General features: G+C 43.6%; 1 protein-coding gene across 6 annotated transcripts in view; it reads right to left on the reverse strand.

The window, feature by feature from the left end:
• Positions 1 to 24159, reverse strand: part of LOC129711309 (protein strawberry notch homolog 2-like) — a 135210-nt gene extending 111051 nt beyond the window's left edge. For 3 of the 6 annotated variants that reach the window (XM_055658872.1, XM_055658873.1, XM_055658874.1), the window contains exon 1: positions 4237 to 4376. Coding sequence is in view for 3 of the 6 variants with exons in the window: in XM_055658870.1 (XP_055514845.1) it covers positions 4237 to 4353 (117 nt within the window). In the remaining 3 variants the exon portion in view is untranslated. Of the gene's footprint in view, positions 1 to 4236; positions 4463 to 23982 lie in introns of those variants that run through there. The other 3 variants (XM_055658870.1, XM_055658867.1, XM_055658869.1) reach the window with 3 other exon arrangements.
• Positions 24160 to 25548: the final 1389 nt, after the last annotated feature.

The following is a 25548-nucleotide window of genomic DNA, read 5'->3' on the forward strand; positions in this document are numbered from 1 at the left end:
TCCCTCCCTCCCCCCCTCTCTCTCTCCCCTCCACCACCATCCCTCCCCTAAACCCCCCTCCTCTCCACCCTCCTCCCCTTCCTGCTGCTCCCCCCCTCCCCCACACCTCACCCCCCTCCTCTCAGCACACCACCTCTTCCCCTCCCATCCACACCCCATACCCCCTCCCATCTTTTTCTCCCCTCCACCCCCCTCCTCTCCACCCTCCCTCTTCCTGCTCCCCCACCTCTCCCTCCCCCTCCCCACACCTCACCCCCCTCTCAGCACACCATCTCTCTCCCCCTCCCTCCCGTAAACCCCCCCTCCCCTCCACACCCCATACCCTCTTCCCTCTCCACCCTCCCTGCTCCCCACCTCTCAGCACACCCTCTTTCTCCCCTTCACTCTCACCCTCTCTCTCTCTCTCCTCTCCTCCCCTACCTTTCCCCCCTCACCTACCCTCCCTCTTACCCTCCTCTCCACACCCCTATCCCTCTTGCCTCTCTCTCTGTCTCTCTCTCTGTCTCTGCCCCTTCGCTCTCTGCCCTCACTCTCTACCCCCCCCCCCCCTTCCCCTCTCTCTAGATGTGACTGCAAGTTGGGGGCTATGCGTCAGTAGATAAGGTGTTTATGGGGTAAAAGGAGCAAATTAATATTAATATAATATCAAGGGGGGTAATTAGCGTGAGTGTTGGGGGGGGGGGGGGGGAATAGTTAGTGTGTGTGACGCTGCATGCCGCCTCCCCCCCACAATCGCACGTTGGGGGAACAGACCCAATGGGTCTGCACTTGGTCTAGTAATCATTAAATTTGTTTCTCTCTTCACAGACATTGCTTGTCATAAGATCATGTGATAGCAGCAGAATTAGGCTATCCAGCCCACCCAGTCTACTCCGCCATTCAATCATGGCTGATCTATCTCCCCTTCCTAACCCCATTCTCTTGCCTTCTCCCCATAACCTCTGATCCACGTACTAATCAAGAAAGAGCATTATCCTCGACTTTTTCCAGTATTTTGAACTTGTTCTAGACTATTTCCAGCCTGTTCATTCAGTCAGATGAGTTGAGAGGTCTATTGAAGCTGCCTCCTTCCTTCCTCACCTTCTACTTCCAGCTGCACTACAGCAAGTGCCAAGTGCCAACAACAAATCAGGACACATCCGCCTGTGTGCAGAGTACAGAAAGGCTCCTTCAACGCAATAGAGGAAGCAGAATCAATGCATCAATAAGCCTACTTCTTACAAAAGCATCGATTCAGTTTTAAGCACAATGCCCATGCTGGATTGTGCAGATGAGTCAGATAACAAGTTTTCTGTAGACATCTCGCCAACAGGAATCTTTCGAATGAACATTTAACAGGTATCTGATCGGTTACGAAAAGCGGTGATCCTAGGAAAAGACCCTTCAATATTTTAAGACAGTTGCCTTGGCTCCAGTTGCCAAATCTACAGCAAAAGTCCAGAAAGAATAAAACATTATCAAATCAACCAGCAATTAATTGAAAGTGAATGTTGATCCATTTATAAAACTCTGGTGAACATTGCCTTTCTGATCTGAACACGTATCATTCCGCGCCAGGTCAAGATAGATTAAACACGGCTCTAGAATACATTGCTTACGTCAAATCAACTAATCTATGCCACCTTCCAGCTCTGCATGCATTAGTTACACACACGCACAATGTCCTCACCAATGATTGTAAATACATTTTAGCACGCAGATATTCAGGACGACACTGGAACTTTCACCACCAATTATCACCTCATCTCCCATGTCCGAGATGAGCAAGGCACATTAGAGTTCTTCAGAGATGTCATAATCATAAACATCAAGAAAGGAGACAAATCCAATTGTGTCAATGGAGAGAGATTGTGGGAAGGGTCTGCTTTCTGTCAGAAGGCCCATTCATTTAGGCACACTGGACTTGATAATCACTATACAATAAACACGTGAAATGCACAAAACTGCATCAAGCATGATGTATAAGGAACTCCAGATGATGGTTTAAACCGAAGATAGGCACTAAAAGATGGTGTAACTCAGCTCTATAGAGGCAGCATCTCTAGAGAAAAGGAAAGGGTGACGTTTCGGGTCGAGACCCTTCTTCAGACTGGTTAGGGATAAGGGAAACGACAGATTATAGACGGTGATGTGGAGAGATAAAAAATAATGAATGAAAGATATGCAAAAAAGTAACAATGATAAAAGAAACAGGCCATTATTAGCTGTTTGTAGGGTGAAAATGAGAAGCTAGTGCGACTTTGGAGGGGGATGGATAGATGCTGTTCCTCCAATTTGCATTTGACAATGGAGGAGACCTCGGACAGAAAGGTCAGTGTAGGAATGGGAATGTGAATTAAATTTTATATGTCTCTTTGTTTAACCACCACCCCAGTCTCCAATGCTCCAGGGGAAAAAAAGACCCAGCTTCTCCTTTTAACTCAGCAGGTCCAAAAACAAGACCTGTCAAAGGGCGGATGAGCTTCTAGCGAGCCAACCTCCATCCACACTTCAGTAGGTTGAGATCACTGTCGTCCATAGCATTGTAAGGAATGATGCTTAAGCACACACACCAAAATCCTATGCTTCTGCGGAAGTCCGCAGGAACTGGAGGACAGAGATGTGTAGCACCACTGCGTCACTAATGTTTTCAACAATGATGATGATGATGATGATGATGACAAATGAGGTGTTTCACTTCACTTTAAGTTAAACCAGGGCAGGACTTGTACAATAGACGGTCAAGCATCAGAGGGTAATATACGAAACAGAGAGACAGGGTACAGGTGTATAGTTGCCTGAAGGTGGAGACAAGTATACAGGATGGCGAGGAAGGTGTTTGGTAAACTTGCCTTCATAAGTTAGAACATCTGGTACAGGCGATGGGACATGTTACAACTGTAAAAGTCAGCTGATAAGAATGCACTTGGAGTATTGTGTGCCGTCTTAATCATCCAGCTGTAGGATGATGTCATTAAGTTGGAAAACACGCAAAATAAATGCACAAGGATATTGCCAGGATTGGAAGGCTCGAGTTAAAAGGAGAAGCTGGAGTCTTTTTTTCCCCTGAAGCATTGGAGACTGGGGTGGTGGGTAAACAAAGAGACATATAATATCACGTGGGCAGAGCTGCCAAGTTTTGTCAGAGCATTTTAGTATTCTTGTAGCTGAAGACCAGTATTTTGCTGAGGATTTCAGTATTTTTACGCTGTGCCATTTTGCTGAAAAAAAAGTTTTTTTATGTGTGGTCATACCCATGTAAGTGTACAAGAATGCATAACTTTGCTACCAATTGACATGTTTCCTACGCACCTTACTTGAATGGCTGCTTCCTGATTTTAGCACCAGATGATGTAGAAGCCATTTGGAAGCCTTCCTCTCTCTCCCTCCCTCTCCCTTTCCCTCCCTCCCCCTTTCCCTCTCCTTCCTTTTTTTCTCCCTCCCTCTTATTCCCTCACTCCCTCTCTCCTTCTCTCTCCCCGAACAGTATGTGACCCATAGTGCTCTGGCCATAGCGCTATGTGTAAAGGCAACAGCACTCCAGCTGGCAGCGCTATAATTAGAACCCATAGCGCTGTTCGTTTAAATTTCCACACGCTAAACTGCCAGCGCTATTTAAACCTGTAGCGGGACAGGCAGATCGAAGCTTACAAAAATAATCATCCAGATCTTGAAATTTAAAATACTAATAGATCTGCTATAATTTTTACAGTTACAGTATGACTTTTTATATCCTTGCATTTTTTAAGCAGCAAGATGAAACAGGAAGTCGGGCCGATTAAAAAAAAAAAATCCATATTTTACAAAGTAAATCCATACATCCGTATTCTTATTGCATTTCTGTACAAAATACGGAAAATCTGTACTACTTGGCAGCTCTGCGTGGGGTATAGATTTTTTTTTTCCATGGATAGGGAATCTAAAATAGAAGGCACAAGTTTAAGATAAGAGGTGAAGGATTTAAAAGGGTCCCGAGAGCCAGCTCTCCCCCCCCCCCCCCCCCCCCCCACAGGGATGGTGAGTAGATAGAACATAACTACCAAGGAAGCTGTAGAGCAGGGTACAATTATAATGTTTAAAAGACTTTTGGACAGGTAGGGAGATTTGAAAGGCTGAGAGATATGGGCAACACACAGGCAGATGGACCAGCTGAGGTGGACAACTTGCTGTATATAACTTTAAAGCAACCCGAGAGCAACTGAATGCAATTCTCCACCAACATCTCTCCAAAATAAATGTTTATTAAGGGAATCTTACCTCTGTTCCACGGGGGCAGAACTGGGCTTGGATATGTGGCAGACCATACATTGCGGTGTCAGTTTGATGGTTCTGCTGATAATTCTGCCCGTCCATGACACCATGCACTTCAAGCATTAGGCACTGTCCAGCTGCATTGTGTACAAGTTCAAAATGTGTGTAGTACCAAAGGCAAAAAATGAAGGCCACACAGATCTTATCAGCAACAGTCCTGGGACACCATGTCCTAGAAGAGAAGGAGATAAAAAGAGACCAAGAATGTTTTGTGAGCTCAAGTTTTGGTAACACGATTTAGTTTCTGGTTGCAAAGTTCTTTCAGAGAAGGTTTGGACTGCATTCACACAAACCATAGCAAGAATAGCTGTTACTTCTGAAAATTTCATTGCACATATTGTGATCAATGTTCAATCTACACTCATTCAAACAGGGCTTGAAACATCATGATATTTAGTTCCCAGAATGCAGTCGCAATTGTGAGAAAATCAGCTGTTCCAAATACATGTTTCATTCATAAGCGCAAAATGTCTGCACACAATTATGGCATTATGATTTGTCAAGAAAAATTTAAATACCTTTTGAAAGTTCAGTGATTTTTTTACGATCACAACTATAAATTATATACAAACAGTATATGATTTTCTTTGAGTGCCAACGTTTAAAAGGACTTGAAGATATGAGATTATGTCGCTTGTTCTGTGCATAAAACTGTTTTCTAATGTCATAATCTTTGTACATTTATTTTCCAGCTTACTATACAGCTTGTCCACAAACTGAATGAATCAACGTCTGTAAAAGGCTTTGGTCAGCAAAGGATATTTTTTATTTTTAAAATGGTTATCAATAGAAAGGAAATAATGCACAGTAAATACCATGCCCATTGATTAGTTTCTGAAAATTCTTATCTAAAGTTCTCAAAACACTAAAAAAGCTGGGACTTTGACCAGATAAAGATATGCACCAGTAAAGAAATGAATTGCAAGGTTAAATAGGAAGAAAGGTCAAAGCTCATTAGACACATATTGAAACTCTGGGATAAAGACCAAATTGGCTGTTTTCAACGTGTCCTCTCAACATTTAGTTTAGCGACACAGCGCTTTTACCAAGCCAATCAGCCTACAAATCTATGTCTTTGGAGTGCGGGACCCGGAGAAAACCCACGCAGGTCATGGGGAGAACATAATATACGCTAAGACAACACCCGTAGACAGGATCAAACCCAGGTCTCCGGCACGGTAAGCTGGCAACTCTACGACTGCTCCACCATGCATTTTGGACCATTCGCAATCCAAAATGTCAACTATTCCTTTGGGTATGTCAATTACCCATTTGCCTCCACATGCTAATTTTCCAAGATGCTCCAGCAGTCTCATATCTCCATTTTACCTTAATAGTAGTTTGAAAAATTACTTCATGTGGTGCATGGAGTTTCAAAGAAAATGGATAGTATATTTTCAAAATGTTATTTACGGCTAGTGATTTATACGAAGTAAGAATTGCGCTTTTAATTAATATCTACTTACAAGGAATTCCTGTGAATTGTAACGCACACAAACAACAAATTAAATGTTAACGGGCTGCACAGTGCTAGTGTCAGCAAAGAATATTTTCCATTAGTTCATTGTAAGCAACAAAAAGTAATAGGATTTCAAGACAGGAATCAGCCAGTAGTGCAAGATTAGTAGTGCTCCCTAATACTTCACTACCAATTTTAAACAACTCTAACCACTGCAATTGCTGCTTGTGTCAACACAATTGTGTAATTACTAACTGCCCAAATCTCAATTGCATTTTGCATTGTACCCCAATCTCAGCACTGATTCCAGCACTCAGCACAGTATTAATGAAATTCTTTCCCAAAGTCTCTAATTGGGGTGTCCTTTTCCATTTTATGACAAGACCCCTAAATCTTCCTTTATTGTCCTTCATAATCTCAAATGGAGCTCACACTGTTGAATTGAGAACCCAACCTGAGATTCCTCCTTGGGATACCAGTGCCAACCATCCAATGTTGGCAAATCAAAGTATTAGGTTCTCGACCCAAAACGTCACCTATTCCTTCGCTCCATAGATGCTGCCTCATCCGCTGAGTTTCTCCAGCATTTTTATCTACCTTCGATTTTTCCAGCATCTGCAGTTCCTTCTTAAACATCTTAAGTATTATTTGATAATAATTTAACTTCTGATAAAAGTTAAATTTAAGTTCAAATATTTGCTAAGATTTTGGGTACATGAAGAAAACATTTAAACATTGTGTGCATGGCACTACTGTAAACTTCATTGTATTGTATATCTTTATTGTCATTTCCTGAGTATTCACATACCCAGAGGAAACAAAAAACATTGCTCAACCAGTGTCCATTCAGTGTGCATTAAAAAATAAATAGAAATAAAAATACATATATCATGAACAAATTAACACTCTACTAAACATGAACAAATCTACTAAACATCAACAGGCGTTCCGATCGGCAGCGGCACGACAGTGGCTCTGCTGCAGTGTGTCCAGTCATGACCCAACCAAGAATGATTCTATAGCTCTCTGTATATCCTAGAGGGAAAACAACCTAGAGGGGAACTAAAGCCACTGAGGTTTTAATGCTCAAATTAACTGCTGAGAAAAATACAGCAGTTGGAATATCAAACAGCACTCAGCCTTAAAACTGCTTTTCTGTTCATACGCTTTCTCCCAAAAACTAGTGACAGCATTTTATCCCTTCATCTAGAAAATAAAGACCTCATCTGCTTAAACATTTTTAACTAAGAACTGCAAATCTTTCTGATATCATAGACAACCTCCAGCAACCAACAACTTTCCAAACAGACAAAATGTTGTCAATTTTAAAGGCTGCTTGAAGCAGGAACACACTGTGCCAGAATTCTAATGAGCAGAAAGTGGCATGCTATTAATTATAATTATAATGAAAAATAGATTTTCAGACAGAAAACATGTAGCCCACAGTATTAATAGTGAAAATTCATAAATTGAGAAATACCAGTATACGGTAGTTCATCTAATACTGTGGATAGAATCTTAATGCATGCAGAGAATGCTACTGACTGACCTATGCAATTTAGGGTGTAATTAACGTTATACTGAAATTTGATGATATTTGATGAATATGAATCAAATAAAATGGTCTTTGTGTTTGGTCGTATCTTCAATTCCCCTTCTTCAGTTATATTTAGACAAAAAGCATTGGCAATTTAATGAGATTACTTCTGTAGTCAAAAGATGAAAAGGATGAAGAAACAGCTGGGTCCCTTAGCAACATTAAATTTGTTCCCTGTGCTTAGTAAATTGCAGTATTTAAAAGATGCAACATTTTTTTTACCAGACAAATTCCAATACTCCAATTTCATAATACTTTAATTTCTTCCACATGAAATTCATATTAAGCAAACCTCTTCCCAATCAACATACAAAATACTGAATGGGTTTCCCCGCAAAATGATATAGATACAAGAAGGTTAATCTATGAAATAGTATTTTTATTTATCTGCTATCTTACTATCAGAATTCTTTGCCAATTGAATCCATTGATAACGGAGGATTTTGATAGTGAATATTCCATAAACCTATCTACATTGTCAGTTGAATTCAGTATTTGAGATTCCCACAATGACAATATAAAGAGTGCATTTTCGAAAGGCCCAGGATGTTCCATTGAGGAATCCAATCTCAACAAGAGCAGAAATGGAAGTATGGCAACAAGCTTATCTGGCAAAAGAGATTTGTTGAGATTCCTATTACCATCTAATTGTCCAAGTTAAGGGCCTGTCCCACTTCCGTGACTTTTTTGGCGACTGCCGGCACCCGTCATAGGTCGCCGAAAATTTTCAACGTTGAAAATTCAGCGGCGACCAGAAAGGAAAGACGCTACGATTCTTTGGAGACCTCTCATGCCCATAGCAGACCGGCTGTATGGTTGTGAGAGGTCTCCAATGGTCATGAGAGGTCACCCGCGACATGTTGCCATGGATCGCCTGTATGGTCGTGAGAGGTCTCCAAAGAGTCGTAGCGTCTTTCTGGTCATCGCTGAATTTTCAACACGTTGAAAATTTTCGGCGACCTATGTCGGGTGCCGGCAGTCGCCGAAAAGGTCGCGTAAGTGGGACAGGCCCTTTAAGAGAGCTGCTCTTTGAACAAAGTCAGATCTGAGATGCCTCGATGTTTAAACAGTTTATCAAAGCCTAGAGATGCATGCATAATGTACCAGACTAACAGTGTCCATGGAATCTGTACTTCAGACAATCAATTGGGAAGGCAGAACGTTAGAAAAAAATTCAACCCAATCTAGAGGACTTTCTATTTTAATGCTATATGAATTTGAAGCAGTTTTGGAAAGAGTCCAATCAATATTTACAACCAGGGTTATTAAGATAACAGTTATTACAGCCACAAAATAAAATGCTCTACCAATTGTGCCACCCACTGTCACAGTCAATCAGGTTCAGACCAATGTTGCCAAATATAAAGCAAAGCATTGATCAAAAAATGGAGGTCTAGACCCAACATAAGAAACAGTTCTATTGACAACTTAACATGCTCATTTTTGAAAGACCACCAGTTCTGAACATGCCGCGACCTAGCTGAGGCCTCGAGTTCGCGGAGACCACTCTCGAGCATGAAGGAGTTATGAAGACTTCCTACGACCTCGTGTCGACCATGCTGCAAGTACGAGTCGAGGGCAAACTCGCCAGAACTTGCGGATTAGGTCGCCCAAGTGGGACAGGCCCTTGAGGATCAAGGCAAGCATAATAGCTCACATTATGTAAGCATCAGAGCGAATCTTCCAAACAGATCTTGCACAAATTCAACATGAAAAGCTGTTGCTTGGTGTACAAGATAAGCTGCTCCTCATAAGCTGCATCTCAATACGAATCCCTATTATATATGGTGTAATATTCCTGTATGGACATCGCCGATAAAGACCAAATTTGCCAAAAGGTACAGGCTCATCCATTCCAGGGAAGTGTCCTTTCATAATTAGTGTTAATTACAGCCATTCTTTCTGCCCCCAAAATTTAATTTTACAATCGTGAAGTTTAATACATTCAGCACCCTTTGATCACTTTTCACAGAAAAATGACCAGGCTTTTATTGTTCTGCCTTTTCCTGTCAATTAAATATGCCAATGTTTTATACTAGAATGTTTAGTTATGACATTTAAGTAATCTGTTTTGCTATAAAATTGTTACTGCACAACAGATTTCAAACTCAAACTTCAATTTATGGCTCTTGATGTTCAAAATGGCAAAAGTGAACCCTCTCAGCTTAATTAACTTTTTGGTATATACAGTAATCCCTGTGAACAATGATAGATATGCAAATAGCAGAAAATTTGTCATTGCAAAAGGGAAAAGTTACCATGAGAAAATGACTGCCACAACATTTTATCATCTCTGAACAAAACTAGCATAGTTATGTTACCAATTCTATCATGTTTTACTCTTACAAAGGTTTGAGATCAACTTGACATGGCTGAGAAATAACAAAACACTAACTTCTGAATATATATTCTACATTATATTGGCTGCTGCAACACTGGAAATCTTCGTCATTAACTGATCTGAATTTCAGTTTCCAGAGCTTAAGGACTTGTTTGCTAAGGCTTGTTTGTATTGCAACATAAAGATCAGTAATGCAATTTAGATATCAGTGTAATTAAAGTGCAATCAGAAAATGGGCAAAGGTAAATTGAGGAGCGATTAGGTGGTGATAAGGTTGGGTTTTAATGGCCTAGAAATGAGAAGGAAAAACTTATGGGCCTGTCCCACTTAGGTGATTTTTCAACGGACTGCCAGCGACTGTCAAGTTGCCGGCAGTCGCCTGAAAAACCGGCAACTGGAACGGCGACTGTCAGAGTGGAACACACAAGCACATCGCTCCCCGTAATGCAGGCGGGGGACAGGGCAGGCGGGGGACAGGGCAAGCGGGGGGGAGCGCTGTCTGCATGAAAATTCACACTGTGCAAAGCCACGGTGAAACAGACACTGCGATGAACAGGAAGGTTGGCACTGTAAAAAGACGGCTAAAGCACAATGTACGGTAAGTCCTTTAAAAGAAGAGAAGGAGTGGAGACAACTTTTAAGAAGCCAGAGATACACGGCTGTGAAGCTTGGCGGACATTTACCGGTCGGTTATCCTTGGTTCTGAAAACTATTGATATCTTTTTTTCCCCCAATGAAATTCACTGGTCAGCACTGGCTACAACCTACGAGAAACCTCCTGGCGCCCATCTACCGCGCGAGAATTCTCAATACTCTCCATGGCGGCTTAATTCTAGTCGCCGTTAATTTTTCAACATGTTGAAAAATTCTCGGCGACCATAATGAGGCCACAACTAGTTCTCAGAACTCCTTACGACCATGAAAGCGACTCCCCAGCAACCACCCGTGAACATATGGCGACTGCAGTCGCCTAAGTGGGACAGGCCCATAAGGGTGGCAAAACGTTAATGAACTGAGAGAAAATGTTAGGAAGACATCTGGCAATGAACTTTCACAACCCATTTATTTCTCAAAGTGGCAGTCAACATCAAGATTAAGGTTTCTTCAATTGTATGGGGATGGGGAGAAATGATAAGCAATGCTCAACCAAAACTATTTTTCAGGTGATCTGTAAATTGATAAGTAGTGCACCTGCCTTTTTTCAAAAGAAAGAATATTTAACTCTGCTTAAGAAGGATCTATATAGAATTACACAGAATGCCCAAAGAAAGTGGCATTTGACTCGGCCATTCCATGCTGCTACATGTCATGCAGCATGGAAACAGGCTCTTCGCCCCATCTACACTAATCATCCCTGCCCACGTTTGGCCCATATCCCTCTAAACCTTTCCAATCCATGTGCATGTCATTCCATATATCCACCACCCTCTCACCACATATGCAAGTACTACATTCTTGGTAGTTTAATTACACTTATCTGCAATATTCTGCAAAAAAATGGGTGTAGCTGTACCAATACCAAACTTCAGTGGACTTAGCAGTAATTCTATGAAGAGACCATCTGAGGCCGCTGAAATGGCCCAATATTTTTTCTATCTGGGTCACATTCAACATTAAAAATCTTAAATCCACGCATCCATGAAGATGTTTTCTGTTCTGTTCTATACTGCCAAATTCAAAAGGTACTAAGATCCACTTCTTATAACCTATGGAGCTGTAATATCTAGGCAACACACTGTAAAATACACTTCGATCAATGACGTGTAATCAACTGCTTGTTCAAGTGTAAGTATACAGGCTCATTTATGCAGGCTCCTGCCCAGAATTATCAAGATTACCCACCATTCATTTGATGAAAAAGAGCATTTAACAAATAATGTAATCTTTTTAGGAAATGTATGCTACTTAATGTTGGTTTAATCTACACAAAACCACAATTTGACTTCAAAGTTCAAGTTACATTTATTGTCACATGCACTAATTGGTGCAATGAGATTTGAGTTACCAGATAGCCATACGAATAAAAAGAACACAACACACGATAGAATTTAACATGAACATCTCCACACAGCGGAATCAAGGTTTCCCTCTGTGAGGGAAGGCAATAAAGTTCAGTCATCTTCCTCATTGTTCTTTGAGCCCTCCACAGTCGATGCTACGGATGGCCCGATGTTCAGGCCCTCTCGCCGGGATGATCGGAACAGAAGAACACTCTCAGCAGCTTGGAGTTTCGGAATCGGCCACTTCTTACCGGAGACCCCGTCTCCTGAAGTCCACAGGCCGAGCTGGGCGGAGCTCCAACACTGGTGACCCTCGGCAAAGGATCCCACGACTTGGTGATGTTAAAGTCAGCAGCGCCCGCGGATAGAAGCTCCGCAAACCATTGTTCCACAGTGTTAGACAGCAGGCCCAAAACTCCGGAGCTCCAACACAGTGATCCCAGGTAAGGCATCGCCTGCTCCGCGATGGGAATTCAATGCTGCGCAGTTGCTGAAGTTCTGGTCGGTCTCCGGCAGGAAAGGCCACGCCAATCCAGATGGTGGGCAGCGAGGGGGGGGGGGCAAAGATGCGACTCGGAGAATAGACGCATCCTCGACCAGGAAATGGTCTCCCCTTTCCCCCCCACCCCCTGACTTCCGCCACAAAAAAAGACTAAGAAACCTCCAAAAACATACTTTTAAATAGACTAAAAATAACAAAAAGGGTGAAATGACAAACAAACTGCTGGCTCGGCGCCACCCGATGACTTCAAAAACCATGTGCAAAGTATAACTCGGTTCTGGAATCTGATTTTTAAGCAAACAAAATTGAAACAGGAGCAATCCTCACTCAGCTCCCATGACATGAGCCACCATGTCAAGTAATCACACTTTGTTTTCATGACTGGCAGCAAGGGTCCAATTTCAGAAGACTGAAACACAAGCTTGTTGTAGGCACTAATGACGAAGCAAACCTTTGACCCAAGTAAATCAGTGTGTTGCATTACCTGGACATCCTTAAGCAATTAACTTCCCAGCGATTTTTGTAATTAATCCTAAAAACTTTTTTTAAAATAAACTAAATCCGTCTTTGAATAATGAAAGTCTAGTCACCCATTAATATGAAACTAACATGACCACAGATTGCAACCCCTGCATTATAGCCATTTTGCTAACATAAATGTGTGGGAAAGAACTGCAGATACTGGTTTAAATCGAAGATAGACACAAAATGCTGGAGTAACTCATCGGGATATGCAGTATCTCTGGTGAGAAGGAATAGGTGATATTTCCGGTCGAGACCATTCTTCAGACTGAAAGTCACGGGAAAGGGGAATGAGAGATAGACGATGATGTGGGGACATATATAACAAATGAATTAAAGATATGCAAAAAAGTAACAATAATAAAGGAAACAGGTCATCTGAAGAAGGGTTTCGGCCCAAAACGTTGCCTTTTTCCTTCGCTCCATAGATGCTGTTGCATCCGCTGAGTTTCTCCAGCTTTTTGGTGTACCATTGTTAACTGCAGCTTGGTGAGAACGAAAGACTTGGGTGGGGGAGGGGTGGAGAGAAAGGGAATGCAGTGGTTACTTGAAGTTAGAGAAATTAATTCACAACCCTGGGTTGTAAGTTGCCCAAGCGAAATACAAGATACTGTTCCTCCAATTTTCATTTAGTCTCACTATGACAATGGAGGCGGCCTAGGACCGAAAGGTCAGTGTGGGAATGGGAAGGGGAATTAAAGTGTTATGAATATGACTAGTGGTGGGATCTTGTCGAAGGTGGCAAAAATGTCGGACGATTATGTTTTGTATATGACAGCTGATGGGGTGAAAGATAAGGACAAGGAGGGGAGGGGGGGGGGAGAAGAGGGGAGGAGGGGGGGGAGAGGGGGGGGGAGAAGAGGGGAGGAGGGGGGGGGGGAGGGGAGGGGAGGGGGGGAGGGGGGGGGGGGGGGGAGGGAGGGGGGGGGGGGGAGGGGAAGAGGATGGGAGGAGGGGGGAGGGGGGGAGAGGGAGGGGGGGAGAGGGGGGAGGGGGAGAGGGGAGGGGGAGAGGGGAGGAGGGGGAGAGGGGAGAGGGGGAGAGGGGAGGAGGGAGGGGGAGGGGAGGGGGGGGGGAGAGGGGAGGAGGGGGAGAGGGGAGGAGGGGGAGGGGGAGGAGGGGGAGGGGGAGGAGGGGGAGAGGGAGGAGGGGGGGGGGAGGGGAGGGGGAGAGGGGAGAGGGGGAGGAGGGGGGAGGAGGGGGAGAGGGGAGGAGGGGGAGGGGGGGAGGGGGGAGGGGGAGAGGGGAGAGGGGAGAGGGGAGGGGGAGGGGGAGAGGGGGGGAGGGGGGGAGGGGGAGGAGACTATGACACAAACAGAAATTCTCCTTTGCTGAATTTACAAGTTACTGCTCAAATGTTTGAGCTATAAAAAATAATTAATTCTCATAGAGTTATATGGATAAAAATGAAACAACTTTTGTTTTTAAACCTGCGCTGCTTAACGCACGGACAATTGATGCAGGTCCACGTTACGGAAAATCAACAGACTTTCCTAGGAACACAATTCCCCCCCTTTCCCCCCATGATGTATAGGTTATCTGTATCTCATCCAAATAACTAGTATTCCTGTATGAAGCTATGCAAACTGCACTTGCGAACTATTTCATCTTCATGCTACAAATGTATTCTGTTCTTCAAGCAGATACAAATGGATGTGTGGAATTAGATTCCAATGCCTTTGATTCCCCAGTTGAAAACTAAGTTAATACATAAGAAACTGGAAGCTTTCTAACCCATTGAACTACAGGTGCTCCCCGATTTACAATGCTTTGACTTGCAATATTTCGACTTTACGATCGGCAAACGCTCGGCGACGGCAGTGAGCCGCACGTCAATTCCGGTCACAGTATACCAATGTATTAAATGCATTTTCGACGAGATATTTTCGGTTTACGATGGGTTTATTGGAACGTAACCCCATCGTAGATCGAGGAGCAGCTATAAATGTTACACCAGACGATGCTCGAGTCATGGATGTGACATCACTTCTTACACAAAGGTTAAAATTGTACTATCCTGTTTTAAAATTATTTAACAGGTGTACACTGAATTAGTTGCTAACAAATAGTGCCCTCCATAATGTTTGGGACAAAGAGCCATTATTTATTTATCTACCTTTGTGAATTTGTCCCTTCTCACCTAAACCACCCACACTCCTGGCACTTCCCCTTGCGACCGCAGGAAATGCTGCACTTGTCACTTTACCTCCCCACTCAACATCATTGAAGGACCCAAGCAGTCTTTCCAGGTACAGCACAGGTTCACCTGCAAGTCCTTCAACCTCATCTCTTGCATCCGCTGCTCCAGGTGTTAGCTGCTCTACATCGGTGAGACCAAGCGTAGGCTTGGCGATCACTTCGCCCAACACCTCCACTCGGTTCGCAATAACCAGCCTGATCTCCCGGTGGCTCAGCACTTCAACTCCCCCTTCCATTCCGAATCTGACCTTTCTGTCCTGGGCCTCCTCCATGGCCAGAGTGAGGCCCACCGTAAATTAGAGGAGCAGCACCTCATATTTCGCTTGGGCAGTTTACACCCCAGCGGTATGAACATTGACATCTCCAATTTCAGGTAGTCCCTGCTTTCTCCGCCCCTCCCCAGCTCTCTCAGCTCACTGTGTCCGCCTCTTCCTTTCTTCTTCCCGCCCGCCCCAACACTCACATCAGTCTGAAGAAGGGTCTCGACCTGAAACGTCACCTATTTCCTTCGCTCCATAGATGCTGCCTCACTCGCTGAGTTTCTCCAGCATTTTTGTCTACCTTCGATTTTTCAGCATCTGCAGTTCCTTCTTAAACAAGATCCAAACCACCTTATATGTGAAACAGTGGTGGGGGTATTATGGCCTGGGCATGTATGGCTGGCTGCTGAAGGTACTGGCTCACTTATCTTCATTGACGATACAACTGCTGATGGCAGTAGCATAATTAATTCTGAAGTGTATAAACACATTCTATCTGCTCAAGTTAAAACAAATGCCTCAAAACTCATTGGCCGGTGGTTCATTCGACAGCAAGACAACGATCCCAAACATACTGCTAAAGCAACAAAGGAGTTTTTGAAAAATTGTCAATTCTTGAGTGGCCAATTCAATCACCCGATCTGAACCCAATTGAGCATGCCTTTTATATGCTTAAGAGAAAACATGAAGGGGACTAGCCCCCAAAATAAGCATTGGCTAAAGATGGCTGCAATACAGGCCTGGCAGAGCATCACCAGAGAAGACACCCAGCCACTGGTGGTGTCCATGAATCGCAGACTTCAAGCAGTGATTGCATGCAAAGGATATGCAACAAAATATGACTACTTTTATTTGCACGACATTGCTGTGTCCGGAAATTATTAATTATGTGCTGAAATGGGGGTGTGGGAGGGGGGACTATGTATAAACACTGCTGTAATTTCTACATGGTGAAACTAAAATGTGTAAAAATGGCCTGTATTAAAATCTGACAATGTGGTTAACATGTGATTTTTTCTATTACAAATCTCAAATTGTGGAGGCAAATAAATGATGGCTCAGCACTTCAACTCCCCCTCCCACTCCCCGTCCGACCTCTGTCCTGGGTCTCCTCCATGGCTAGAGTGAGCAACACCGGAAATTGGAGGAACAGCACATATTCCGCTTGGGGAGTCTGCATCCTGCGAGCATGAACATCGAATTCTCCCAATTTTGTTAGCCCTAGCTGTCTCCTCCCCTTCCTCAGCCCTCGGGCTGTCTCCTCCCATCCCTCAGCCCTCGGGCTCCTCCCCCTCCTTTTTCCTTCCTTCTCTCCGCCACCCACTATCAGTCTGACGGCCTGAAATGTTGCTTATTTCCTTCACTCCATAGATGCTGCTGCACCCGCTGAGTTTCTCCAGCATTTTTGTGTACCTTAAATAAATGATGGGTCTTTGTCCCAAACATTATGGCGCGGACTGTAGATATTCTATTCCTTCCATTGATCAACAGGAAGTTTTGTTGACAAAAGCAACAAAAGCAGTGGAAAACATCTTAAAATGCCCGCGGCAGTCGTGTAAGGGTTGGTGGGGTGGGGGAGCGTATTAAAGAAGAAATAAACATTACACTTGTAATCCCTTGCTGTTAACTATTCAATTTATTCTGTGGATGTTTACTTCATAACATCTTAATTCAATAAACTTGATGACAAAACTATCAGGTTTTTTTCTATCATAAATAAAATGCCCAAGAATTAAAGTTCTTGAAGTTCCACTTTTGATATATGTAAAACACACAAGTTAAACAACTAGGCCACTGCCCAGCCACCTTCCCCTCCAAAGGCACAGTTAGGAGAGCAAAATTCTAAACATAGTAAAGTTTATTATTAGAACGAAACAAGTTGGGTGGGTGGAGAGAAAAAAAAAAATTGATCATCCCATGAAGTGAAACTACCAACATGCGGCAAGTGGCTAATATAACATTTTTTGACCATCATACACATATAAACACATCCCTCTCTGAAGTGGAGATCAGCAAGTTTGTGAAATCTCTAAGTTAAATCATTTAGAAAGGTCAAAATAGCCCAAGCAGTGAAACCCAATGGATGGATTAAAGTTGGATTCTGGTTGCTATGGGTTGAGCAATCTTATCTGGGAGGCAAACAGGATGTTAGTATAGTCTCTATGTCAGTGTTAAAAAGGCCACTGTTCCTGCTTTTGCCCACTGTTTGATGACCTGCACAAATGATTGCAAAGAAGGACAAGTTAAAGCTCAGCTGCAATACTGGTTGTGGTAGTTAAGCAACTTGCTACACATGCTTTACAACCAAACATAAACTGCTAGGTACAAAGCTACTGGAATGCAACTACAATCATTGCAATTTTTTGCCAACAAAAATCATTTCCATCTAGTTTTCTAAACTGGAAGAAATTAATATTTAAATAATCTTAGAATGCTTTGCTGATTGGATATCAATAAGAATAGCAAACATCACTAAGTGTCTGAGATGTCGCTGACATGTTTGAATTTATTTACTACCTTTTTAAATATGAACAATAGTATCAAATCTAGTTTGCGTTTTCAGTTCAAGTTTAAGGTGAGAGGGACAGTTTAAAGGAGTTTAAAGTTTTATTTTTAAGATGGGTGATCAGTGACTGGAACTAAAACACTTTTTAAACACATCACAATGTCAAGGGCCAGTTCTTATGCTATATTGTTCTACAGCAGACGAATTGATCTAGAATTGCACCAGCATTGGACAATAGCAAGAGAAGTTTAAAGAATTTAACATAATAATAACATGGCTAGATGATGTGAAAGTATTGGATTCAACAACTGAGATTTTGATGCCATATTACCATAAAACCATAACTAAAACTACAATTAGCGATATTTCAATAAATCCTTTAAATGAAATTCCGTCACCCCTCATTACAAACATCACTGAACTGTGTTTTGGCAATTGGTGTCAAATTAACAAACTCAATTTATTTTGTATACTAGAGAAAACACATGGAACATTCACAGAGATTAAAAGGCCTGTCCCACTTCCATGTCCTTGGCACGCAAATTACGCTACCTCGTGGTTGCATTGAGCCGCGAAGGTCCCGCGCGATTTCATTCGACCGCACGGCCATCTGGAGCGTGTGACGTCATTTGAAGATGCACACAAAGCTGGAGTAACTCAGCGGGCCCGGCAGCATTTCTGGAGAGAAGGAATGGATGATGTTTCATGTTGAGACTCTTCTTCAGTCTGAAAAGAAGGGTCTTGACCCGAAACGTCACCCATTGCCTCTCTCCAGAGATGTTGCCGGTCCTGCTGAGTTACTCCTGCATTTTGTGTCCATCTTCCAATTTTGTGTCCATCTCCAATTTTCTGGGCCCCGCTCTGGGAGTAGAGAGGGGGTGGACCCGGATCCGCAACGGCCGTGAGCCCCAGGCCGAGTTCGGCGATCGTTTGCCTGCTTCTGCTGCTGTTGGAGGCGAGACGTTGCGCCGCGCCAGGGTCTTGGGCCTGTCCCACGTTGGACGTCAGTTACGCGACAAGCCGGAGGCGTGCGAAGATTTTGTTCAGGACGAAGACCACACTCCTCCACGCCACTCCACACAGCTCTATGTGCCCGTCCCGTGCTACCCACAAGCTTGCAGGTCGCGTAAATGGCGCGCGAATGACAGCCAAGTGGGACAGGCCCTTAAGACTCCCTCGTTTTATCTCTGGGGCACAAATTTAAATTGAAGATAAACAAAGTAGAATAAATGGAATGGGTACTAGCAATTAAGTATAAAATGAAAATAGCCTGTCATGACTCAGCTGCAAATGGATATGTCTGCTGCACAAAAAAGTCAGCAATTAAAACTCTGAGAAATAATGATACAGTGAACCATGAAGATTATAACAGTTCTCATTTCTCCATCCTCCCATTCCCTCCATCCCACACCCACCTATTTACCACATCAGTTTGACTTTCTCCAGGACCCGGATCTCCAAAAGATGGTTAAGGAATCAAAATCCAATCTAAACTGACGTATACGTTCAAGGTTGGTAGCACATTACTGACGCATCATATTGTTGAAAACTAAGACACTCGTTGAGAATTAGAGAGGAAACAAAGAGGACTGTATTCCACAACCTTGCCCCAGCTTCTTGCGCGATCCATCAAACAAAATACAAATGTAAGCAACAAATGTAAGACTTTCTCGGAAGGTAACACAATTTGAAACAAACATGATAACCTAATGCAGAATACTCCTCCTCTTACGCCACACTAATATAGTCCCATGTTTACAAAAACGATCCCGGTATATCATTGTGTTCTTTCCACTCAGCAATGCCCATCCTACATTAGAAAGTACAGAGTTGGCTTATCTATGGTACCCTGGACTTCAAGGAAAATGAAATGAAACTTATGATAATGAAACTTGGTGTTGTAGACCAGTACTAATAGTGGGCGTGCCATCTTACAAAATGTTTTTTTTTTTTTTTTTTTTTTTTAAATCACACCATCTTTCTGCATTTATCGGTATAATAGCAACAGGGTATTTTAACCAAGTGCAAAAAGCTAGAGGCTGGAAGAACTCAGTGTTTCAGACTGCAACCGAGGTGTGTGAAGAAATATGGAACCACTTTCCTTCAGAAGCAATTTTCATGTAAGCTCTACTTCTATTACACAATACAGGAGAAAAGTAATAACTGAGTTGCGTTCATACAAAGTCAGTTCACAATCTTGCGAATTATATTTTCCATCTCCTACACAACTTTTCTTACAAATTTCTAATCATGGTTCAACTGCTAAAAGTGTCATTTCCAACCCACCTAAAATAGGTGGAATCGTAGACAGTGAAGATGGTTATCAAGAATAACTGGATCTTGATCTACGAGGCATGTGGACAGAGGAATAGCTAACAGACATTAATTCAGATTTGAGGTGCAGCATTTTGGGAAGTCAAACCAGGGCAGAACCTTCACAGTGAACGGTAGGGCCCTGGGGAGTGATGTAGAGCAGAGGGATCTAAGAGTACAAGTACACAGTTCCCTGAAAGTGGTATCGCAGGTAAATAGGTTGGTTAAGGCAGCTTTTGGTACGCTGGCCCTCATCAGTCAGGGAGTACAGAAGTTGAGACATTATGTTACTTGTACAACGCACCGTTCAGTTTGGGTCATCCTGCCATAGGAAAGATGCCATTAAGTTGGAAATGGTGCAGGGAAGATTTATGTAGATGTTGCCAGGACACAAGAGGTTGAGCTATTGGGAGAGGATGGACAGGCTAAGACTATTCCATGGAGCACAGGAGGCTGAGGAGTGATCTTATGCAGGTGGATAAAATCATGAGGGGAATAGTATGGAGTTGCTTACCCAGTGTAGTGGGATCAAGAACTAGGGTAAAGGTTTAAAGTAAGAGAAGAAAGAATTTTGATGTAAAGTAGGCAACAAAGGGGCAACTTTTTCCATTCAGAGGGTGGTGGGTAAACGGAACAGGCTGCCAGAGAAAGTAATTGAGTCAGGTAACATTTAAGACATTTTGACAGGTACATGTATAGAAAGATAGAAAAATAGGTGCAGAAGTAGGCCATTCGAAAGGTTTAGAGGAATATTGCCCAAATGGGACTACCTTCGATGGGACATCTTGGTTTGCATGGACAAGTTGGGCTGAAGGGCATATTTCATAATGCTCTGTGACTATTAGATATGTATAGGTCTTGACACTGTTGGATCACATTTTTACATAGTTAAAATGTAATGATTTTCCTATTAGTTTCCATTGACTGCCACCAATAACTTAATGTGAAATCAAGCCCAACAAAATCTGTTAATTAAGTGATAATTAATTTTAACTCCACCTATATAATCTGTGCCAATGAGGAAACAAGCAATTCCGAGACACATTACCAAGATCAGGAGGAAGGATGGGAACTACCACCGAGGGCTTCTAAACCACACATTATTTACAATAAACATTATATGGCCTTCAAAACTGCTGGAGGCAGCCAAGGGTCAGAACTTCCTGGCTTGATTTGAAAACTTGGAGAAAAAAAAGGAAGGCGGTGCAGCATGGCCTTGTCAATGGACTGATGTTAACACTTCCAAGAATGCAAGACTGACCAAGATAAAGAATACAATTAATGATAAGGTACAAAGCCATATTCTCGAAGGTAGACAAAGTCCTGGAGTAACTTAGCGGGCGAGGCAGCATCTCTCGAGAAAAGGTCTTGAGACCCTTCTTCAGACTCTATTGATTTTATATTCACACATCATACTCAAATATCTACTGTTGAATGTCAATATTTAGAATCTTACAGCAAAGGCGGCCATATTCCTACTGTGCAACTATACGTTCTCAATTGTCCCCCTCCCATCTTAACTCCCTACCTCTGTAAAGATCAACAGTAGTTTTTAATAGCAGTTTTAATTTTTGAAGAGGACTGCTTATACGGTGATAAAATTCAAACACTGGTTTCCATTATGGGAGTAATTCCAATGGTTAGTAGGACAAACATTTTAGATTAAATTCTACTCACCGGGTAGAAATAACATAAGAAATTAATGGTTCTATTAGTTCAACGTAACAGGCTGAATTTATTATGTGTAGGAACTGCAGATGCTGGTTTAAATCGAGGATAAACACAAAATGCTGAAGTAACTCAGCGGGACAGGCAGCATCTCTGGAGAGAAGGAATGGGTGCAGCATCTCTGGAGAGAAGGAATGGGTGATGTTTCGGGTTTCAGATCGACCCACAACGTCTTCCATTCCTTCTCTCCTGAGATGCTGCCTGTCTATCTTAGGCTGAATGTATTTATAGGAGGGCTTCAGAAAAATAGTACTTGAGTTGTTTATGAAAATAAATTTGTAGGCTTTAAAAAAATAAAACCCCAAACAAAAACACTCAAGGCTCTAAATTGTACGAGTGAATATCTGTGTGTTCTGGGTACTTCAAAGGGGAGCTAGTCAAGATTTTCCCTGGAGAAAATAGGCCAGACAAATATAAATGTAATTGCATTTATTTCACATTTACACCAACTCAATCTTATTATTTTATTGGAATTGCAAATGTTGGTTGAATGAGTGCCTTCACAAGATTTCCCTACTTGGTAAGATCTAATGTCGACAGTGTCGACTTAAAAAGCCTTGTGGTATTTCAATGGGAGGTCAGCTGGCACATATGGTCAGATTTGTTTCAGAACATTGCATGCCTAACACAAACACGTCAGATGTGCCTTCATCGGAGGTCACAAAATTATAGACTCCCTTTATATCAAATTCTTTCAGAGGGATAGGAAGGAAATGAAAATAGTAGGTGGGTACTGCATATAAATTTTGCAGAATGGGATCCCTGAAGGCAATGTAGTACTGACATGATAAAAAAAACAGCAAGTGAAACTCGGATTGGTAATAAATCCCCCTGCTGTCATAGATGGTCACTCATCCATAGTGGGACCCATAGTTCTGATCTCACTACTACCACCAACCCCCCCCCCCCCCCCCCCCCCACAAGACAAAACAAAGACAGAGTTCCCCTAGTCCTCACATTTCATCCCAACAACCTCTGTGCCAAACACATCATTCTGACACTTCCATCATCGCCAATGTGATCCCACCACTAAACACATCCTCCCATTTCCATCCCTTTCTGCTTTCTACAGAGACTGTTCCCACCTCATCTCTTTGGTTCACTCATCCCTTCCCACCCAAACCACCCCCTCCCTCTCCTGGTACTTTCCACTGCAACCACAAGAGATGCAACACCCGTCCCTTTTACCTCCTCACTCATCGCCATCCAGGAACACCTGCAGTCATTCCACGCGAGACAGAGGTTCACGTGAACCTCCTCTAACCTCTTCTATTGCATTTCACGTTCCCGATGTTGCCTCCTGTACATCAGCGAGCCCATGCACAAACATGGCAACCGTTTCTCCGAACACTTGTGTTCAGTCCACAAAGTTCTACTGGATCTCCTTGTTGCTAGCTATTTTAACTTTTCTTCCCATTCCCATCTTTTTGTCATGGGCCTCCTCGACTGCCAGAGGACAGATGCAGACTGGAGGAACAGCACCTCGTCATATTCGACGATAAGCATATGATTCAAGAGTATGAACATTGAATTACAGATAACATCTAATAACCCCCCCCCCCCTCCTTAGCTGTGCCCCACCTAAACTTCCATACTAACCCAGAATCGCTCCCACCCAAGTTGATGCAAAGCCGATAAGCGGAAACAAAAGTTACAACAAAGAATCGGGGAGCGAGCACTGGCAAACGCGTCTCATCCTCTCACTTCATCACATTACCATCTTGGTTTAACAACTTGAAAAACATTTGTCAACTGAATCGCCCGGAGTAATAAATAAAACACGCTTTTGGTAGAATTGCATCAAGAGGCAACTCGGCAAAAAGAAAGAAATTTGCGCTGCTCTTTTTTTACCCAAAAGCTGTAAAATAACAGGAGCTGGCGCGTATCGTCCCGCTGCAAAAGCCCGGACGGTTTCACAATAGGATCCTTGACAGCGCATCCCGATGATATCATTCCCCTCAACTTGCAAGACGAAATAAAAACTTTAACGCGTAGTTTCGCAACTGCCGATCCCGTACCAAACGCATCCCCAATCCAACGCTATCCAGCCATTTGTTGCCGCTGGACATACTGGAGGATGCAGAGAGCGAGCGAACTTCCTCACGGGGAAGGGGAAGAGGTTGAAGACAGAGGCCTACAAAGCCTGGGGCTCGAGTGACGGGGCAGCCGGCTCGGAACCGGCGGCGGCTCGCCCTTCTCCCGTCCCGTCCCTTCCCTTCCCTTCCCACCGCCGCTACTGCGCCGCCGTCGCATTCGCCTCCTCACCCAAAAGTTGAGGGCACCGACCTGTGTGAGAAGAGGGGGAGCCCTGGCGGGGGTCCGGGAGATTTAATCCATGAGGTGCGCGGTGTTTGTGCCCTTACGGCTCCAAGCCTCCGCTTCCTGTTTCACCACCATTACCCCCCCCCTCCTCCTCTGCGCGCGCCGCTTCCGCCGCGTGACGTACGGGCCCAGGTCGGCCCGGAGACCGCACGCGACGTCCAGGTGCGCCGATCAACAGGTGGGGAGGCAGACCTGCAACTAACATGCATGGGAGCAGGCTGCTGCCCACATCAGCTTTTTGCCTTTGCTCCTTGCAAGCATGCATCATAACTTATTCACCTTTTTGCCTTTTGCTCGTGGCAAGCATGCATCATAACTTCTTGTCATCATAGCATCCGTGGTCAATTCGTCCCTTCCCTCCCAAATCACCCCACTCTCCTGGCACTTTCCCTTGCAACAGCAGGAGATGCTACACTTGTCGCTTTACCTCCCCCCTTGACTCCATTCAAGGACCCAAGCAATCTTTCCAGGTGCAGCAGAGGTTCACCTGCACCTCCTTCAACCTCATCTATTGCATCTGCTGCTCTAGGTGTCAGCAGCTCTATATCGGTGAGGCCAAGCGTATGCTTGGCATTCGCTTCGCCCAACACCTCTGCTCAGTTCGCAATAGCTAACCTGATCTCCTGGTGGCTCAGCACTTCAACTCCCCTTCCGAATCCGACCTATCTGTCCTGGGCCTCCTCCATGGCCAGAGTGAGGCCCACCTTAAATTGGAGGAACAGCACCTCACATTTCGTTTGGGCAGTTTACACCCCAGCGGCATGAACATTGACCTCTAATTTCAGGTAGTCCCTGCTTTCATCTCCCCTTCACAGCTCTCCCTCAGCCCACTGTCTCCGCCTCTTCCTTTCTTCTTCCCACCCTGCCCCCCACTCTCACATCAGTCTGAAGAAGGGTCTTGACCCGAAACTTTGCTATTTCCTTCGCTGCATAGATGCTGCCTCACCCGCTGAGTTTCTCCAGCATTTTTGTCTATCTTCGATTTTCCAGCACCTGCAGTTCCCTCTCAAACATCATAACTTCTTAAGCTTTTTACTTTTGCTTCATGCAAGCATGCACCATAACTTCTTAACTTTTATGCCTTTGGTCCTTGCAAGCTGGCACCAGAACTTCTTAAACCTTTTGTCTTTGCTCTTTGCAAGCATGCAGGCACCATAACTTTGGTGGACAGGTGGAAATGGTTCCACAGGTGAGATTTCTTATCGCTAAAGGATGGCGTGGATGTGAAGAGGATGTTTTCCACTAGTGCGAGAGTTCATAGCCTCAAAATAAAAAGGAAGTTCCTTTAGGAAGGTGATGAGGAGGAATTTCTTTAGTCAGAAAATAGTGAATCTGTGGAATTCATTGGCACAGAATGGTGTGGAGCAATGGGTAATTTTAGGCCAGAGAGGTAGATTCTTGATTAGTACGGGTATCAGGGGTTATGAGAGGATTGTGTGCTGTTTGCAACAGCTGATGGTGAGGACAAGGGGGATTCTACCCTTGTCACGAATGGGGAGAGCAAGAGCA

This window comes from Leucoraja erinacea, chromosome 29 (assembly GCF_028641065.1).
Source record: "Leucoraja erinacea ecotype New England chromosome 29, Leri_hhj_1, whole genome shotgun sequence".
Classification (NCBI taxonomy): Eukaryota; Metazoa; Chordata; class Chondrichthyes; order Rajiformes; family Rajidae; genus Leucoraja; species Leucoraja erinaceus.